The sequence below is a fragment of the Amblyomma mixtum genome, chromosome 10 (assembly GCF_055824585.1).
Source record: "Amblyomma mixtum isolate Tamu chromosome 10, ASM5582458v1, whole genome shotgun sequence".
In the NCBI taxonomy this organism is placed as follows: Eukaryota; Metazoa; Arthropoda; class Arachnida; order Ixodida; family Ixodidae; genus Amblyomma; species Amblyomma mixtum.
Window position 1 is genome coordinate 83210031 of NC_143021.1, and position 17877 is coordinate 83227907.

At 45.7% G+C, this 17877-nt stretch overlaps 1 protein-coding gene and 2 pseudogenes across 2 annotated transcripts in view; 1 reads left to right on the plus strand and 2 right to left on the minus strand.

Annotated features, from left to right (window-relative positions):
* Positions 1–17627, minus strand: part of LOC149326302 (uncharacterized) — a 106929-nt gene extending 89302 nt beyond the window's left edge. Inside the window, exons 1-4 of one of the 2 annotated variants that reach the window (XM_089563239.1) lie at positions 17338–17627; positions 10424–10495; positions 10127–10180; positions 9517–10025 (exon numbers count right to left, since the gene is read on the minus strand). In XM_089563239.1, the coding sequence (XP_089419365.1) occupies positions 9795–10025; positions 10127–10180; positions 10424–10495; positions 17338–17526 (546 nt within the window). In that variant the 5' untranslated portion in view covers positions 17527–17627 and the 3' untranslated portion in view covers positions 9517–9794. Of the gene's footprint in view, positions 1–9516; positions 10026–10126; positions 10181–10423; positions 10496–17337 lie in introns of those variants that run through there. The other variant, XM_089563240.1, reaches the window with a different exon arrangement.
* LOC149326304 (uncharacterized) lies at positions 7531–8192 on the minus strand (annotated as a pseudogene).
* On the plus strand, positions 11905–13538 carry LOC149326305 (uncharacterized; annotated as a pseudogene).
* Positions 17628–17877: the final 250 nt, after the last annotated feature.

The window sequence follows — 17877 nt, forward strand, 5'->3', positions numbered from 1 at the left end:
GAGATGCAGTTGACCTTCACATCACATGAGGCACGAAAAAAGCGACAAATGATTTAGCTTGGTTAGGCAAAAAGCAAGTTAAGTGCGCTAGCACTTGAAATTTCACTTCATTTTCAAATTTGGTTTGAGGTTTGGTTTTCAAGGTCAAGTAGGCTTCAGACAAAGGTCGGCGAAATCGGTGAGTGTGGGCTTTAGTGCTCGTGCGCTAAAACTGGAGGGGACAACATGGTTAACACATGGTTAAGCTCCGTCGTAAGGGTAAGATGCGATAGCATTAATGGGTTCTTGCCCATATATGCGGAATTGGTCATTCTCCACTTTACATTCATAGATCGCTGGGAGTCCTCATACCACTCCTCCCACAGTGGTCAAGTGACGTGCCGTTGCCCTGCATTGGCAGGTGCTGCCACCTGTAGGGCTCGTGAGGTTGCTCTTCCCGAGCAACCACTCGTGACCAACCATTAATTTAACTGCCCCCTGCCACGGTGCTCAGTTTGCTAAAGATCTGTTGTAATGATGCCACGCGGTCATGTGACCTAGGTAGCCTGTGCACCATAGTTGAATACAACTTAAGTCTGCAGTGAAGATCAGCCCACATTCAGGACCACCACACATAATTCCTCCATGACAAAAAAGCAGCCTGTTCCCAAGCAACCGCCGATATCCATCGGCCAGCTGTTCGCCGGCCGTTTTGGATGTTCCAGACGGCCAACAAATGTCCACGAACAGCCAGCGAACATCCATCAGCTGTCCTATAGGTGTCCAAAGGGACATGTTTGTCTGGCCAATGGACGTCGATTTCGGACGTCTATTCCCAGATCTTTCTCGGATGTTCGCATATATGGCACATGTGTGCTTTTTTTGTGCCCGCGAGGTAATAAAATGGAAAAGCAATTTAAAGTACAGCGGACATATTTCATTGTGGTTGTGCATCAGTACAGGACTGTTATTGTAAAGTGTCTACTCCTCAATATGATGTAAAACTTTGAGCGCACACCTATCTTCCCACTTCCATGATAAAGCGGAAGCAAACAGCTTGCTGCAAAAAAAAAGAAAAAGGTTAACTCCAATACACTGTAGCGCAGCAAAAGACGAGGACACAAGAGACGAGCGAAGGACACCACGAGCGCTAACTTCCAACAAATTTTATTCCCTTGAAGCATCACATTTATACGCCAGAAAACAGGAATCACATCTGCCAACAGTATCAATTCCTTAGAAAAGCGAGCTCTTCATCTGAGAGGAGAATGGAAGGTGTACTTACACATGCGCATCCTGACCTATTTATCTTTTCGGCTTCAATGATTTTGCGCGTTACCCTTTCTCTGCTTTTTCCTATTACCAGGCTTTTATCAAAGAAAGGCTTAGAGGTTTTTGACTTGCATGCGAGAATGTGGTCAACCAGCGATCCGCCTTGCCCGTTTCTGACGTTGCGAGCCTGTTCGATTACGCACTCGTTCAGACATCTCCCCGTCTGGCCGATATAGTGTTTCCCGCATGACAAGGGAATTTTATACACAACACCTTCATCGCATGTAAGGTAGGGCTTCTGGTGCCTAGTTGCGCATCCACACACTTTGTTGGTGCTAGTTTCTCCCAGTTTGCACAACGCTGCAAGTTTTTGCGGCGCTGAGAACACGACGGTCGCATTCGCTCGTTGACCAATTCTTTTCAAATTGTGGGAAATCTTGTGTAGATATGGTAACACAACCAGGTTTTTCCATTCATGAGGAACCGGATTATGGTGACATTCATTTTCTGGTTTCATTTTCTTAACAAGTTTTTCGGCAACAGAAACTTGAACATGGGCGGGGTACCCGGAATTAGTCAGCCTCTTGGACTGCTCTTGAAAACTATTGCCCATCAAGTGCGGACAAGATTTCTGGAGAGCATTTTGAAAACATAAATTGACATCGGCTCTTTTTACAAGTTTTGAATGAGCGGAGTGATATGGCAGCATCGGCTTGTTGCTACACGGCTGGTAGGCCCAGCATATGTGATGAGCGTGAAAGGTGAAGTTACTATCTAAAAATCTAATGGAGTTATTAATGGGCAATTCACTTGTTTAAACAAGTGGTTTAAAATGTTCTTCCATGATAGTTGAAATGCTATGAGCCTTTGGCTCAAGTGAGCCGTGGTCACACTTAACAAGAATAAAAAAAGTCATCAACAAATCTAAAGACTTTGATTATGTCCAAGCTGTCTAATTGGCTGGAAACAGCCTTGTCAAGTTTGGATAAAAACAGGTTACTCAGAATCGGCGCTATGCACGACCCGATGCATATCTCTTCCTTCTGAAGGTAGGGTTTTCCTTCCCAGTTAATGAACGCTGACTGCAAGTAGGTGGCTAAAATTTCTAAAAAACTGCTCGCCGACACACCTGCCGAGTTCTGGGAACCAACCCACCCAAACTCATCTATGCACTCCTCTACAAAACACAGCACCTTGTCGTTAGGCAACGAGTAATATAGATCTTTAACATCCACAGAAAATGCAACAATGCTGTTGTCAGAGCACAACCGAACAAAATTTCGTCAACTTTCTTAACCATGAAAGGGTCATCAAGCGGCAAAAGGTTAAGTTTGCTTTGTAAGTACATTGAAACTGCTTTTTCCCATGTGCCAGTTTCAGAAAGGATCACCCCGAATGGTTTTTCTGGTTTATAGGTCTTTGTGCTGAAAAACATGTCTAAAAAATCTTTTCGTGCATCGCCTATTTCTAAAGCAAGCTTGGTAAGGTTTAACTTGTTGCATAGCTTCTTCGCTTTAGCTTTTACTTTTGACATCATTATTTCGTTGCAGCAGTTAAATACAGAAGACATGGCTTTGTCAGACTTGGACTTGTAAAGTTCACAGGATAGAATCGCAAAACCACCTTCTTTGTCAGCAGGAAGCATGACCAGGTCCTGTTCCTTGATGAAGGACTCGACACGTTTGAGAGGTAGTTGGAAGATCCTGGCTTTGAGCATTGCAAAACGTCGACTCCTTCTGAAATGCAGCGGTCGTGTTCCAGTTGCGTTGCACGCTGCGATACTTGGCATACCATCGCAAGTAGTTGTGCAGCTGATGGCTTGGGCTCCACAGCAAACTTTGGTCCTAACGATAGAACCCTTGACACATAATCCGGTAGATCCAGGGCCTCCAGGGTGTGGACGGTGCTCTGGGCTGTCTTCGTCTTGTTCGAAAGGTCGGCCCGTAGTTGTAGCAGATGTTCAGCCCACAAGCATTCGGTAGCTCGAGCAGTGATACGCTGGTATTCACGAAGAGTTCGCCAGGCCGCCTGACTTTTGTCTTTCGCCTTTCGCACATGATGAGCAATAGTTTTCAAGAGCAGTCCAAGAGGCTGATTAATGCCGGGTACCCCGCCCATGTTCAAGTTTCTGTTGCTGAAAAACTTGTTAAGAAACTGAAACCAGAAAATGAATGTCACCCAAATCCGGTTCCTCGTGAACGGAAAAACCTGGTTGTGTTACCATATCTACAAAAGATTTCCCACAATTTGAAAATTGGTCAACGAGCGAATGTGACCGTCGTGTTCTCGGCGCCGAAAAAACTTGCAGCGTTGTGCAAACTGGGAGAAACTAGCACCAACAAAGTGTGTGGATGCGCAACTAGGCACCAGAAGCCCTACCTTACGTGCGATGAAGGTGTTGTGTATAAAATTCTCTTGTCATGCAGGAAACACTACATCGGCCAGACGGGGAGATGTCTGAACAAGTGCATAATGGAACAGGCTCGAAACGTCAGAAATGGGCAAGGCGGATCGCTGGTTGATCACATTCTCGAAATGCTAGTCAAAAACCTGTAAGCCTTTCTTTGATAAAAGTGTGGTAATAGGAAAAAGCAGAGAAAGGGTAACGCGCAAAATCATTGAAGCTGAGAAGATAAATAGGTCAGGATGCGCGTGTGTAAGCACACCTTCCATTCTCCTCTCAGACAAAGAGCTCGTTTTTCTAAGGAATTGATACTGTTGGCACATGTAATTTCTGTTTTCTGGCGTATAACTGTGATGCTTCAGGAGAATAAAATCTGTTGGAGTCAGCGCTCGTGGTGTTCGTCTCTTGTGTCCTCGTCTTTTGCTGCGCTACAGTGTATTGGAACTATGTACCAACAAGCCCAAAAAGCCACGCTACTGAAAAAGGTTAGTCCTCAAGCCTACGCCAAATATTAGTAGACCACAGAACTTCAAAAATGCTCGGCAACTTTGTTATCGGTATTCACGTTAATGAAGCCCAAAATAACACAGAGGTGAGAGACACACCAACATAGTCATCATCCTTTACATGAGAAGGTATTCTATGCTTGAAAGAGTCCAAGAGCTAGGAAACTGAGCATTTCTCATGATGGTACCCGCCCTACAGCCCACGTGTTGCATGCAGTCTCGAATTTCAGTGAGTTCAGCCCTCCTTTCCTTACACTCAAGCAAAGCAAAAACAAGTGTCAGTACTGCTGACTAAAACATTATGCTTACGGCAAATTGCAACAGACCATGAAAACTTCATGAATGCTTGGCAACTTTGTCAATGGTATTCATATTAATAAAGCCCACAACAGCACAAAGAGGCAAGAGACGTAGCACAAGTCTCAACCCACCTATAGCCCAAACCATACAGTCATACCATAACTCCAACTTTCCCGCGAGAGAAAGGTATAGATCCTGCTCCATTGTCATAAAAGTAATTCCCAAGCAGTGTACTGTACTTACCTCCGTAGGCAATCAGACTAAACCTTTCAGCCAAAGTCGGCATAGTACGGCATTCCTCATCCTTCGAATTGTTCAAGTTACACACCACTTTCATCCACAGACCAAAAAAAGCCACACATTTTAGTAACAGAGCTCAAAAGGGGCACCACGCTTCGCACCAAACTGACAACGGCGCCGCACTAGGTGACTGATGAATTGGATTGGGCTGACCAAAAGCTGCATTTATAATGATGATGATATCGGGATTCGGTGGGAGTATTGAATTGACGAATGGTTTCAATTGTGTTTGACTTTGGCAGACACAATGTCGCTACTGATTTTTAGAGGTTTTCTAGATGTAAATTAGCACTTGATTACTGTAAAAATTGTGCAGAACCCACTTCTACCCTTAAATAAATTTAGTTCAGCAGTGGCCCTTGCACTGCAAGAATATATGACTGGAACTTCACCAATTTACAAATGTACTCAGGTCAAACCCTGTAGCTGATGGAAATAATTTCTTCAAAGCAGATATAACCGTATGCAATGAATACAATTTCGAGCACACAAGCCAATAAAACTGACAAAATTTCTTTCGGGATTAAGTCTTTCTCGGTTAAAAGAGCGAACTCCACAGTATAGATAATCCAACGGCGCTAACTTTCTGTGTGAAAATTAGAAAAAAAAACCCTATACTCAAATCCTGGGAATATACTCACTCGTACATCCCTCGAACGTACACCTCATTTCTCATGCGAATATACAAAAGCGGATACTGTCCGTACGTCCGGCAGATGTACAGATACAGATATTCAAAATCGAATTGTGTTTGTACGTCCGACGGACGTCCGATCTCGGCAAAGGATGTTCGTATCTAGCTCATATATCCGATGGATACCTGTGGTTGCTTTGGTTGTTTAAACTTTTCTTGTTACCTAAACAAGAAGCTTATCACAAGAAAAAAATTACAAGCTCTAGAATTTTAATACCTGTCATGTTTAATGTAGTCAAACTTAAAAAAGCTATTTCGTTTACTGTTGTGATTGGCCAGCAGAATAATACAGGGTGCTGCAGACTGTGGCCCAGTGTTAGCAACTGCTGTTTTTATGCGAAGCATACTACTTTAGCTACCACTTCAGTCCTTCACCGCGGTTATGCGCCTCCAAATCACGTGATACATGACGTAACACCACGTGACACGATGACGTCATGACAGTAGAGAAACGGGGGCCCACCGTGCGCCGTCGCTGTGGTTGTGCACCTCCAAATCACGTGACACGATGATGCCACACCACGTGACACGATGACGTCACGACAGTGGAGAAACGGGGGCCCACCTCGCGCCGTCGCTGTGGTTGTGCGCCTCCAAATTATGCGACACGATGATGCTTCGCATTCTCCAGGCTTAACCAAGTTAAGCCTCAGCCATTTTTTTAAGTTGTATCATACAATAGGTTGCTTCTCGAAAATTTTTCACTCATAGCGACGACGATGGATTTTCTGCACAATGCGAGCCTTAAAGCTCTTGCTGGCTAGGCGCATCCTTCAAATAGTCTGCATTCTATAAAATGGCATAGCCTGATTTTCACATATTCCTATGCCCACATCCTCTTAGATATGACAAAACTAGACAAATAATCCCATACAAACAAGTATCTTGTGTGGAGTAAGACTGATTTAGCTGGTTCTCACCTGCTGCGGTACACGCCGGTACTGGTTTCTGTAGCTCTGCCGGAAGGCTGGCAGGCGCTGGGGTACCCCACGAGGCTCGCAGAGATTCTGCATGAAAGCCGGTTGTTGGACAAAAGCAGCCTGCTGTATGAAAGTTGGCGGCTGTACAAAAGGTGGGTGCCGTACGAAAGCTCGTTGATGCATGAAAGCCGGTTGCTGTACGAGAGCCGACTGCTGAATGACAGCTGGTTGCTGTCGTGATTGCTGCACGAGGACTGCCTGCTGTACAATGGCTGGCTGCTGGACTACAGCTGTCCGCTGTAGCAGAGCCGGCTGCTGGACTGCAGCAGGTTGCTGTACCAGAGCCAGCTGCTGGGTTACAGCCGGCTGTCGCTGATAAGTCGGCTGCTGGATTACAGCCGGCTGCCGCTGATAAGTCGGCTGCTGGACGACAGCCGAGTGCTGGTAACAAGTCGGCTGCTGGCCGACAGCCGACTGCTGGATATAAGCCGGCTGCTGGACGAAAACTGGAGGCAGGCGAATTGGTTCCTTGTGTGGATATGGCGGAATCCGCATGCCATCCAAGTTTAAATTAGCAGTGGGGGCTTGGGAAGCAGGCTGAGATGCCTGCGAAAGACCAGAAAAGAACTGAAGTCGGCACACATATGGTGGCCTACTTCAGAATTCTTCTAGTGAGTCCCGTGCCAGATGCAGCCACTTTTGCTTTTGCTTGGAATATCCTGCCCAATATTCCTTGTTCTTAATTTCGGCTAAGATAACGAAAAATTACCAATTCTGGGGTCCCGGAAGTGTACAAGAGACACTGTAGAGGAGGTTTCCGAATTAATTTTTTTTAAACCAGATGGGGGGCCTTCAGCAAGCACTGGCATCGCACAGCCACCTTCTGCATTTTGCCTCCATCGACACACGGCTGGGATTGAACATTACCATGCGTTTGCTCCCTGACCCAGTCTGCTCTCCTTGTCACCCCATTGCTTAACCCACTGGCTTCCGCACCCTCCACTGCTGTTCCCACCTGGTATTCCATGCCGAAATTTTTCGGCGGTTTGCACGCGTGCACCGCTCTATAAAAATTGCAATAAATTCCACTCAACACGCCATAGAAAGACAAGCCATGTTTTATTGTGTTCGCAATGTATCTCTGCGTCAAACCTCTCAATACAACTTGCGTGTATGAAAAGCCTTGAAGCATTCTGGCATGTGAAGTGCAACTTCACATTTTTTGCACTCCTATTGGCTCTTAGACTTTTTTCCATGTGCCTTGCAAACTAAGCATAGCCTCGAAGGATTCTTCTTGACTTTGTTGTTCGGCGGGATCTGGCGAGAAAAATGAGCCCACTCAGAGGCCTGTAGCCACATTGGTGCAGCTGCGATAGACGGTTTTCGCGGACCGTGGTACTGCGGCAGAACGGCCGCTTCGAAAATCTCCTCTGCGAGGTTCACTTTCCAATCAGTGTAGTAGAGCTGCTTGCGTGTTACTTTCCCAAACAAGACAGCTGTTATAAACAGCGATGGCCATAATGTAAAAGAAGATTTTCTTGTAGCCATTAGCATATCTTCTCATGACTGGAAAGGAAGCCAGTTGTTGGTCCTGCCAGTCAACTCCCATGCCTCGGTTATAGTCAAGCACAACTTGCGACGTGTTGCTGGCAAGCCATTCTGGTGACCCTTTTTTCCCGTGTCTGTCAGATTGGCTGCATTGTGCGAGGTTGTGAACATAGTAACCTGCTTCTTGTCGTAACGGCCATTACGCCTCGCGAAAACAGAGGTTTGCATTCCCCTTTCTGCAGCATAAGCTTCTTAAAATCTTTTGGCATATTCTTGCAGGTTAGACAAACTGTGCCCATAGCGTTCGAACCGGCTTCTCTTAGCTGACGAAAGAGTACCGGGGAAGTATACCAGTTGTCCATAAACGGTGAGTGGCCATCCGCCAGACGATTTTCGACAAGGTTGATAACAACCGCCTCACTGCGCAACAACCCAGTTGGAGCGGGAGTCTTTTCACTTTTTCCAGTGTAAATGAAGAAGTTCAAGCAGCAGCCACTTGAAGACTCACATAGTTTGTAAAATTTCAGACCAAATCTTGCCCGTTTTGAGGGGTTAAACTGGACGTAACAGCCGACCACAAAACTTCATAAGGCTTTTGTCCACTGCCAGACACTCTTCGGGATCATAGGCTATACGAATGCTCTTTAATATGTGGTCGAGTACAGGCCGAATCTTCCAAAGCTTATCTCCACTTTGAAGAAGGAAACTGTCGCAGAAATGAAGAAATCGCAATAGTGCCCAGAAATGCTGCCGCGACATCACAGAAGCAAAAAATGGCGTGCTGATAGCAGATCTTGTTGACCAGTAAGAGTGAATGCTGCTTTTCTTTACCTGTCTCATCAGCACACACGTGGCGAAGTAAGCTTTCATTTCATCTGGCGTTGTCTCGTGCCAATAATGCTGTGTAAATGCTGCTCTCGCATGGAAAGGTGTTTGTGTGTAATGCAACCACGCCCCAAATCTCGTCGCCAAGAAGAGTGCTGAACATTCCAGAGCACTGGGCTTTGCACCTACTTGCAGTTGGATGGCTCACTTGATACCGGGTTGACCACTGAAGGGGTGCTTGACAATCTTTTCGATTCTGCCATCTTCTCCCCACTGCCAGTCTTCCACTTTTCACGTCTTTGGAGATAGTGGCGCAGATTGCATAGATCTTGCGCTGAGCATGAGTTTTCTTCATCACCACTGTCACTATCTGTAATCCTGCGATCCCCCATCACCTAACGCAACATCCTCGTTGTTGCAGACGTCACTGTCGGCATCACTCTCGAACACAAGATCAAAAATTTCCTCCGCGGACAAACCACATTTTCTCCGCGACGCCATGTTCAAAAACAGATGGGAACGCAAACTTTTTGTCCATAACAGAAAAAAAAAAACTCTTAAAACAGTGGACAAGTATGGCCATCTCGTGGAAAACACACCAAGCAAACAGTAAGCATGTTTTCATGTACTGCCGTTTATCGAATATTGTCAAAAATAACCATACTCTGAGCGGCCGGCAAACCACCGGTCAAAGTAACTCTGTCCTCGGCCACTGCAGCCAGCGATCCACCAGCCACAGAAGCCAATGGGTTGATTCAATTTCGAATTTGCTTCGTTAGTTTCTGCCTCATATGTGGCAACTGAGATGCAAGTATTCCATTTGAAGCACATACCTGTGAGCATCCACCAAATGCATGCCACGCCACTTCTATTGCCCTAGCATCCGTCACAGCCCTAAAGTCGCATGATTTAATTCCGGCCGCGTTCATATGAAGGTGACATGCAAAAACACGTGCCTGCTCTACGATGTAAGCGCAAGTTAAACAATGCCAGGTCGTGAAAATAATACAGAACCGTACACCACCATGTTGCTCAGAGCTGATAAGTCACTCTAAAAATCCGGATGGGCGGTCTACCTGCCCTAAAGTATGTATTCCATGGGCCCTTGTCATTTGCAACACCTTGCTGCCTATTGTAAACTGTTGTTCCCTTGTTAATAAAGTTTTAGTCGATGAGAAAAGCCAGTGCCAGTACAGCTGCTGAAAAAGTCTGTTGATTGAGCACTGCCGCATATACGACGTGGACTTGAGAAAAATCCTCATGGACTGGTACCGTTTCTGGGCGTAATAAAAGAGTTCACCACCACCATTGAATCAGAATATTTCTTCAAAACAAGGCATAAAACAAAACTTTCACAAAAAAAAACAAAAGATTTTACCACAAACGAGCCAATGTTTAGGATTCTTTGGTTCCCTCTTAGCGACAAAACAATCTGTAAAAGAATTGACCGATAATTCAGGTACTCCCTATGCAAAATCTGAGCGCAGCTTCATTTTGCAATATATTGAGGTGCGTCCCTCATAGCCTGAGTTGCTTTGGGACGTTAAACCCCAATAAACCAATATATTGAGGCAAAAAACATGGAGGGCACTTAAGCTACCCTTAAGAGTACAATGCAAAGCTTTGCTGTTTTTATAGCACAAGGTCACTAATCTATCGTACACAATGAACACACCTCAGCGGTACATTCAGTGGCGAGTTGCAGGTCTTGCCTGGCTGCGGTGTCCGCTTCCACATTTGCTGCTTCCTGCGAGAATGCGTTGCTTGTTTTAGTTGGGTGTAAGCAGGAAGCTTGTGTAGGCATCGCTCACTGCGTTGCGTGCACTGCCAAAACACTTAAGTTTGTCGTGCCGAGGCGGCCCTCAAGTGCACACGGTGGCTCTGACGAGAAATCGAAACACATCCCCAATGAAAAAAGCTTGCATGGCCAGTAACCGGCCGCCAACCGGGATGTCTATGAGCAGAGCTCATCAAACCAGCTCAGGCCATGGTTGAGGACTCACAATGACTTTTTATAAGCCGATCACCGCTTGCCGACACCAGGCCACGCTCAGCCCTACGACGGCTAAACGATAATTACCTTTTATACTAGAGAATACACTAGAATTGCAGCTGTACAAAATACACTAAAAATATTTCCAAAGCCCATTTTGCATTCTCTGTAATTTAGACATGAAAAAGAAAGGTGTGCAGCTTATCACAGTGGAGTAGTCGTTTGGCTCAGTGCTGACATATTCCGTAGATCAAGCTACAGAAACACTATACAAACCAGAAAAGGTCATGCAGCACAAACATGCGGAGCATACGATTTTTCTGTGCTTATAACTCCAAATCTAAGACCCTGCTGTTGCAGCCAGTGGCTCTTGCACATTAAAAGGGTGGAGACACCAAATTTGTGGTTGGCCCATTCTTTGCTTCAAACGTTTCTTATTGCTCCAGGAAGCATGATACACGCTCAAAGAATCATATATTCACAGCGAATAATTTAGTATCGCATTTTTAGGTGAACGATTTTTGGTTTCTGAACACTGAGCTGGACACTGACGTCACTATCTATTTATTTATTTGTTGAATACTGAAAACATACTGTACGTCCAAGCAGGAGAGGGAAATACATACAGGGGAAAAAGCAAAGCAAGTGCGACAGTACTGAACAATATAGATGCCACAAAACAAGAAATGCAAAAGTACAACTGAAACTGCGGGTACAGTACAACTACTAAGACAACAGTGAAGATATCACGAATGATTATAAACTAACGGAGAGTTCTCCAGTAGAGCATTCCATTCAGAAACTGGTCTCAGAAAAAAGAAAGCATGTATGTATTTGTGCATGCAAAAATAGGTTTCCGGCTAAGGGCATACCTATGGCACGAGGCTCGTGTAGAATATTAGCAATGCAATTTTCGGATCGAATACCAAGTCGAGAAAAGTATAATGAATGAAGGAAGTTCAGACGGGCTTTCTTCCTTCTATCTGCAAGTGGTTGTAAGTCTGGGAGCTTCAACATGGCAGAAGGAGAGTCTGTAATGGTTGTAAATGTATGACCGACTACTCTGCCTGGTCACATGGGCCCACAAAGTTGTGACGCACCTACTGCTGCATTGTCTGCTTTCGCACACACGTGCTGGCCAGCGCATGCAAACAAACAAGGGCATGGCTAGTTCCAGCAGCTCGGATTTTGATGAATCTGACTCCAATGAGGACATCGACTTTTTTTTTTTATGGCAGCAGCGAGGATGACATTGAACGCAGCTCCGTTGAGAAACCTGACAACTATTTCAAATTTGACCCGCTAGCCAGTGACGACGAGGAAGAAAATGCCATGCCGCAGGCCGTCAATGAAGTTCAATGGAGGGGTAACATCAACTGGTTTTCGAAAATAATGCTATGTCAACGCAGGCATCGGATTAGACATGACAGCTAGGGCTTCAATTGCAGCAACACATTATGTTTTGTCCATTTTCTCGTTGCGCTGTGAGCGTCTGACTTGCACTCTCGTGGGTATTTAATACTGCATGCGCTTTTACACTTACCTTGTACTTATGCTGCCAGAACTTATAACCAAAATATCTTTTCGCTGGCCGCAAGCGATCAAAGCAATGCAACCTTGCTGCACTGTTTAGTTCCGAGCGTGTACACAGGAGGGTGGTAGCGCGCATGTATGTGGATTTTATTCCGAAGTTTTCTGGCTGTGTGACATTGTAGACTACGAGATACACTGATATGTATATTTATTGCAGGTGCACCTGTGGTCGTTGTAGGCCAATGGAGACGGAACACCAGTCTATATGATGTGTAGAAGTTCCTAAGGTGGCCGCCCAAGTGCCTGAGGGGGCCACCCCAGTTTTGAATCTATATGCCTGAACATCCATGTTCTGGCGGTGGCGTACTATGCCTTGAGAGAAGACGGGCCTTCTCTTGTCGATGCACCCGATATCCACACGTACGTATGAGGACTTATTTACGTTCAGGGTGCGTGTGAAATGTGACGTGCAGCTCGACTAATTAGCGAGTTTTAACACCGAGAGAGAGAAGAGAGTCCTTTGATGAAAAAAAAACTGAAAATTTAGCCGTGTCTAAAAATCGCTGGTACCGCCATACGGTAGACATGGTAGCTGGAAACAGTAACGCATAGCCACACAGTGGCCCCCGGCTGCGCTAAAGCTCTCCATTATCACGGGCGCACACAGATTTCTGCACGTGCTCTAGAAACACAGTAGTAGTGAAACTACGGCATTAAAAATGCATCAGTTTACTTTTATGAGTCTGCAGTTACCTTTTGTTTTATGCAATCCAGAACATCATGCAGGGCTATTAGATTCTTGTTTGTACACACGTGCTCTCTACATTGTTCACTAGACTAAATGCGCCATTCGCGAGATGCGTGTGTCGAGTCAAATCATGTGCACATTCACCGTTCGAGATTTTGAGCGCATATCCAAGAATACATATTAGGCATCAGCAACAATTATGCTATCAATTTTCTGTTATAGTTCAGAACAAATTCTGCCATTATCCCACCCAGAAATAGCCGCTGTTAGCATTTGTCTTTGAGATAAGGCATTTGGCAGTTGTAAAGTAGTACCAGCCGAGTACCAAATTATTGCTAATTTATTCCTTTTCAATCCTTTAGCAGGTACAGGTACATTGTGTACAGGCAGTTTGTACACTAGATATGGGTCTGGCTTGGCTGGAAAAGTCACAAGGCGCTCCCCAGCTGTGTTGTCAGCGAGATAAGGAACGCCTATCGTGCAGCTCGCTGTGCTGGGTTTAAGTAACCTGAGTAGCTGTGAGATACATGTCAGAAGAGAGCATCTTTCGGCATGTTGGTGGTTCATACGCAACCTTCCTTAAGCCCCGAGATGTAGGCGGCTTCAACGATTTCGTGTGCTAGTTGGTTTTTATGCGTTTTCAAGACAGTTGCTTTCTTAAAATGAGAAATACATTTATTCTCTCTGTCTCAGGGCTTAAGGAAGGTTGCATGAGCACCCCATCTATTTCACTATCTGAGGAAGGAATCACCTTTCTCTCTGGTTTTGTCTGATTTTGCCTGATTTAAGCAATATTTCATTCAGTAATGATTCTGCAATGACGCAAACAAGAAATGCAAATGAGCGGACTACATTGCGAATACCTTCTACTAGAGAAAGCTAATAGTCCACTCTGCAATCTTTGTTGCGAACATCACGCAAACGTAACGTGACGAGACATGTAGTGTTTTGACCAATAGCTGTGCCCTAATTATGCGCAATTGTTTCAAAATTTCCGCGAAGTGGTTGGTGGCCAGTGATGGGCACTGTTAGCCTATGTTTGCTTGCCTAAACATCGGCGGCCAACTATTGCCAGGTGTTTTCCAGCAGTCAGTTGTTTGCCTTTTGCCAATCATAGGCTGACACAGCTCTTGGCCAGCCATTGCCTGAAGCTGGCCTGAGCTAAGTCGGTCGAGCACATCGGCTACCAACTCGAGGCCAGCGAGTTACCGACCATTGGCCAATTTCTCTTGTGATCAGCGCTAGGTTGAAGAATTTTCATGCCTAATTATTTATGACAAGAGTGAGGCATTGGGAGCTTTTTTTTCTTCCAAGGAGAAAAAACACAAAGGGCACTGTTTACGTGTTGTGAAGCTGAAATCACGAATGTTTCTCTCATTGTGACTTTATGTTGTTGGTTGGAATCGCTGTTGCGAGCTAGCCTCCAACTTGAGGAGCAGCTGTATGCTATATAAGTGCAAATGAGAAATCGTGTGACACCAGCCGGAACGCTGTATGATGAGCAGTTGTATCATTTTGATTCGAATGACGGGAAAACTGGCACCACATAGAAGTATGCCAGTTATACCGCACGAGCAAATGGTGCTCCTTGCCACAGGGGTATCTGTTGTGCATGCAATTGTCGCGCTTGCTGCGTGGGTGGTTAGCTGACGGCTGCTGCGACGTCAACTTTTTGAGACCATCTCTCAGCCTCAACAAGATGGTCACCGATGGAATTTTTTATGGTAAGGCTTTCGACTTAAATGCTAAAAGAATAAAATGTAAAAGCTGACAAAACGCTGGAGAACTTCTTTGCCAGGTGGCTTTCCTATGAAAAAAACGTATTAAAGAAAATGATGAATTTATAGACCAATCTATAACACCTATAACACCGCTAATGAAATACACACGCACACACACATATAATATATATATATATATGTATATATATATATATATATATATATATATATATATATATATATAATGCAGGAAAAAAAAGAGGAAAATCTTGGCAAGGTATGTAGTAGTAAGAACGTAGACCAACGATTCTGACGAAGGCCGTTCCACGGTCGAAACGTCAATAAATTGTTTCAAGCGTTTCAAACGTTGGACTACATTCTTACTATATATATATATATATATATATATATATATATATATATATATATATATATATATGAAGCCGAGCATGGTGGCAACTGTCGCCATTCCATTTCAAAGAGAGGACACTCCTATCTTCCATCCATCCATACCATACATAGTTAGGCTTAAAGGGTCCCTGAAAAGGGTGTTAGAGGTTGGCTATAGTACGCTTGCATTAAGTATAGTACAGGCCACCGAGCGTTCATGCCGCGTACAAGATCTCAAAGGCAAACAACCGATAATTTACAATACACTTTTAAAAACTCCCGCTTCCGCGCCTCCAGGCAACCGATGGTGTCGGGCTTCGGCGCGCAACGCGTCATGCAGAGCTTGTTATTATGTCAGCAGCGGACTCTCAATAGTTCACCGCGCCAACACAGCCCCGCGGGGAATTTCCGCGCGCATCCGCAGTCGGCGGAGGGGCCGCGGAGGAGCGCCGGCATTCCAGCACGCAAAAAGCGACGAGAGGAGAGGGAAAGGCGCCAAAACGCTGGACTTCAAAATTTTCACTACAGATAAGTCAGCTTCCACAAAACATTAAAAAAGCTTTGCTCGGTGATATTTGTGGAGCGGCATGTAGAAACATCACTCTTCCAAACCCTAGAGAGCCGCCGCCGATGCGCCATGTCCCGCGCCCACCGAGTTCTCAAACCTTCTCTTTATGCCGCCAAGGCTGCTGGGAGAGGACGTGCAACACTCTCCCTGACATCTTCGAGATGATATCTTCCCACGGCGGCGCACGCAGCGGGTGGTTACAAGCGCTCTGTCTCGTTCTCTTCTTTTGTGCATGTCGTTTTTGACGCCTTTAAATTAAAATGATCAATTATACCAACTAGCCCAACAAGAAGTTCTCTTAAGATTACAAAGACCAGCCCCGTCTTCAAGCGCGCGCGCGAACGCCGCGGCTTTTTTTTTTTTTTTTTTTGGGGGGGGGGGGGGAGACCAGCGCAGTAACTGTCCCACTGCTCGGTGTCTCAACCGCGCCGTCAGGGAAGGAAGGAAAGTGGGAGTGAAAGAATAGAGAAAGAGGTGCCGTAGTGGAGGTCTCCAGAATAATTTCAACCACCTGGGGATCTTTATAACGTGCACGCACAGCGCACGGGCGCCTAATTGGTCGCCGCGGTCGGATTCAAACCCGGCTGCTCCAGCTCGGTAGCCCAATGCGCTAACCAATGAGCCTATACAGGGTGTTTCACCTAAGACTTTCTGCAATTTTTAAAAATAAGCTATTTGAATTAGATGCGCGCTTTTTCTGGCATAGCATTGTCAGTGGTGTAGTACATCATAATGCAGCTAAGACGTGCTAACTAGCAGGCTTGTTAACCAATATTTAATAGTTAACTTTTAAACTATTACCGTTGGGCTCCTTAATTATTGAGATCATGCAGCCCACCGTAAGTAATGTCCATATCCGTTCTTAGAATTTTAGAATTTCGAGAACGCGATTATCCTCGGCGCTGTGGCCCAACAAATTTCGCCTACATCGCGCCAAAATACGTGCGGTTTGAGAAGCTTGCAGGCAAAGCAACCTCTCCAGCGCACGTAACTCGTCGAAATAGCCAAAATTTGTTGGGCCACAGCGCCGAGGATAATCGCGTTCTCGAAATTCTAAAAGCGGATATGGACATTACTTACGGTGGGCTACATGCCTCTCAATAATTAAGGAGCCCAACGGTAATAGTTTAAAAGTTAACTATTAAATATTGGTTAACAAGCCTGCTAGTTAGCACGTCTTAGCTGCATTATGATGTACTACACCACTGACAATGCTATGCCAGAAAAAGCGCGCATCTAATTCAAATAGCTTATTTTTAAAAATTGCAGAAAGTCTTAGGTGAAACACCCTGTATACGAGGTGCAGGTGAAATTTCTCTCCAGCTGAGACGACATAAGACAGCCCTGCGCTTTTCCTTCACTATGGCTACGAGCACGTGTTCTCGGTCATATTCTCAACACGCTTTGCTGGCCGATTACATGACACCGGCGTGACACAATTATATGCAGGCAAGCTTTGCGGGATCCCGACGCGGGAAAAGTCGGATAGATCGCGTCTAACGGTTACTTTGTGTGCACTCCGCGTCTTTGCATTCGCCAGCACGAACGCGTTAGCGACTGCTCAGTCGTACCATTATACGTATGCGAAAAGCAACTCTACAGTTGAAGTTCCCTCTTCGCATAAGAACGAGCTCACCTGCAGACCTAGGCTCTCTTCTAACCCGTCCGCAAGCGTCAGCAGCTCGTCGTCGGTGACGACCATCGGCCGCAACTCTGCCGGCAAGAGAAGGAGCTGCCTAATGCGCTCCTCCCGCGTCGTCGGCAGCAGGCCGTCGTCATCGTGGTGAAGCGGAACCGGCGGCAGCTCTTTGCGTTCTTGGTCCATGGCCGGGGTCGGCCTGCACAGTTGGACAGGGCAAGAAAAAAAGCGCCAACGCAGTGAATTTTTGCAGTGACTCTGCAATAGTTCACTACGACTCCACTGACTGCCGTGCGCCCTCTGGCCTGCCACAGCAGCGGGGTGAAAAGTGACATCAGCACAAAGTCACATAACAAGTGTGTCTCAGTGAGGAGATCACTGCGAAAAACGAATTAAGGAGCTCCAAACACATCCGGAGGGACTTTTTGCCCTTCTTAATTTCACGCAATACCTCAAGGTTCCTGTTTGGCTGCAGCAGCAGTGTCATCATTGTGAGTTATCTCGTGGCGTCGCCAGACGGGAGTACCGAGAAACAAT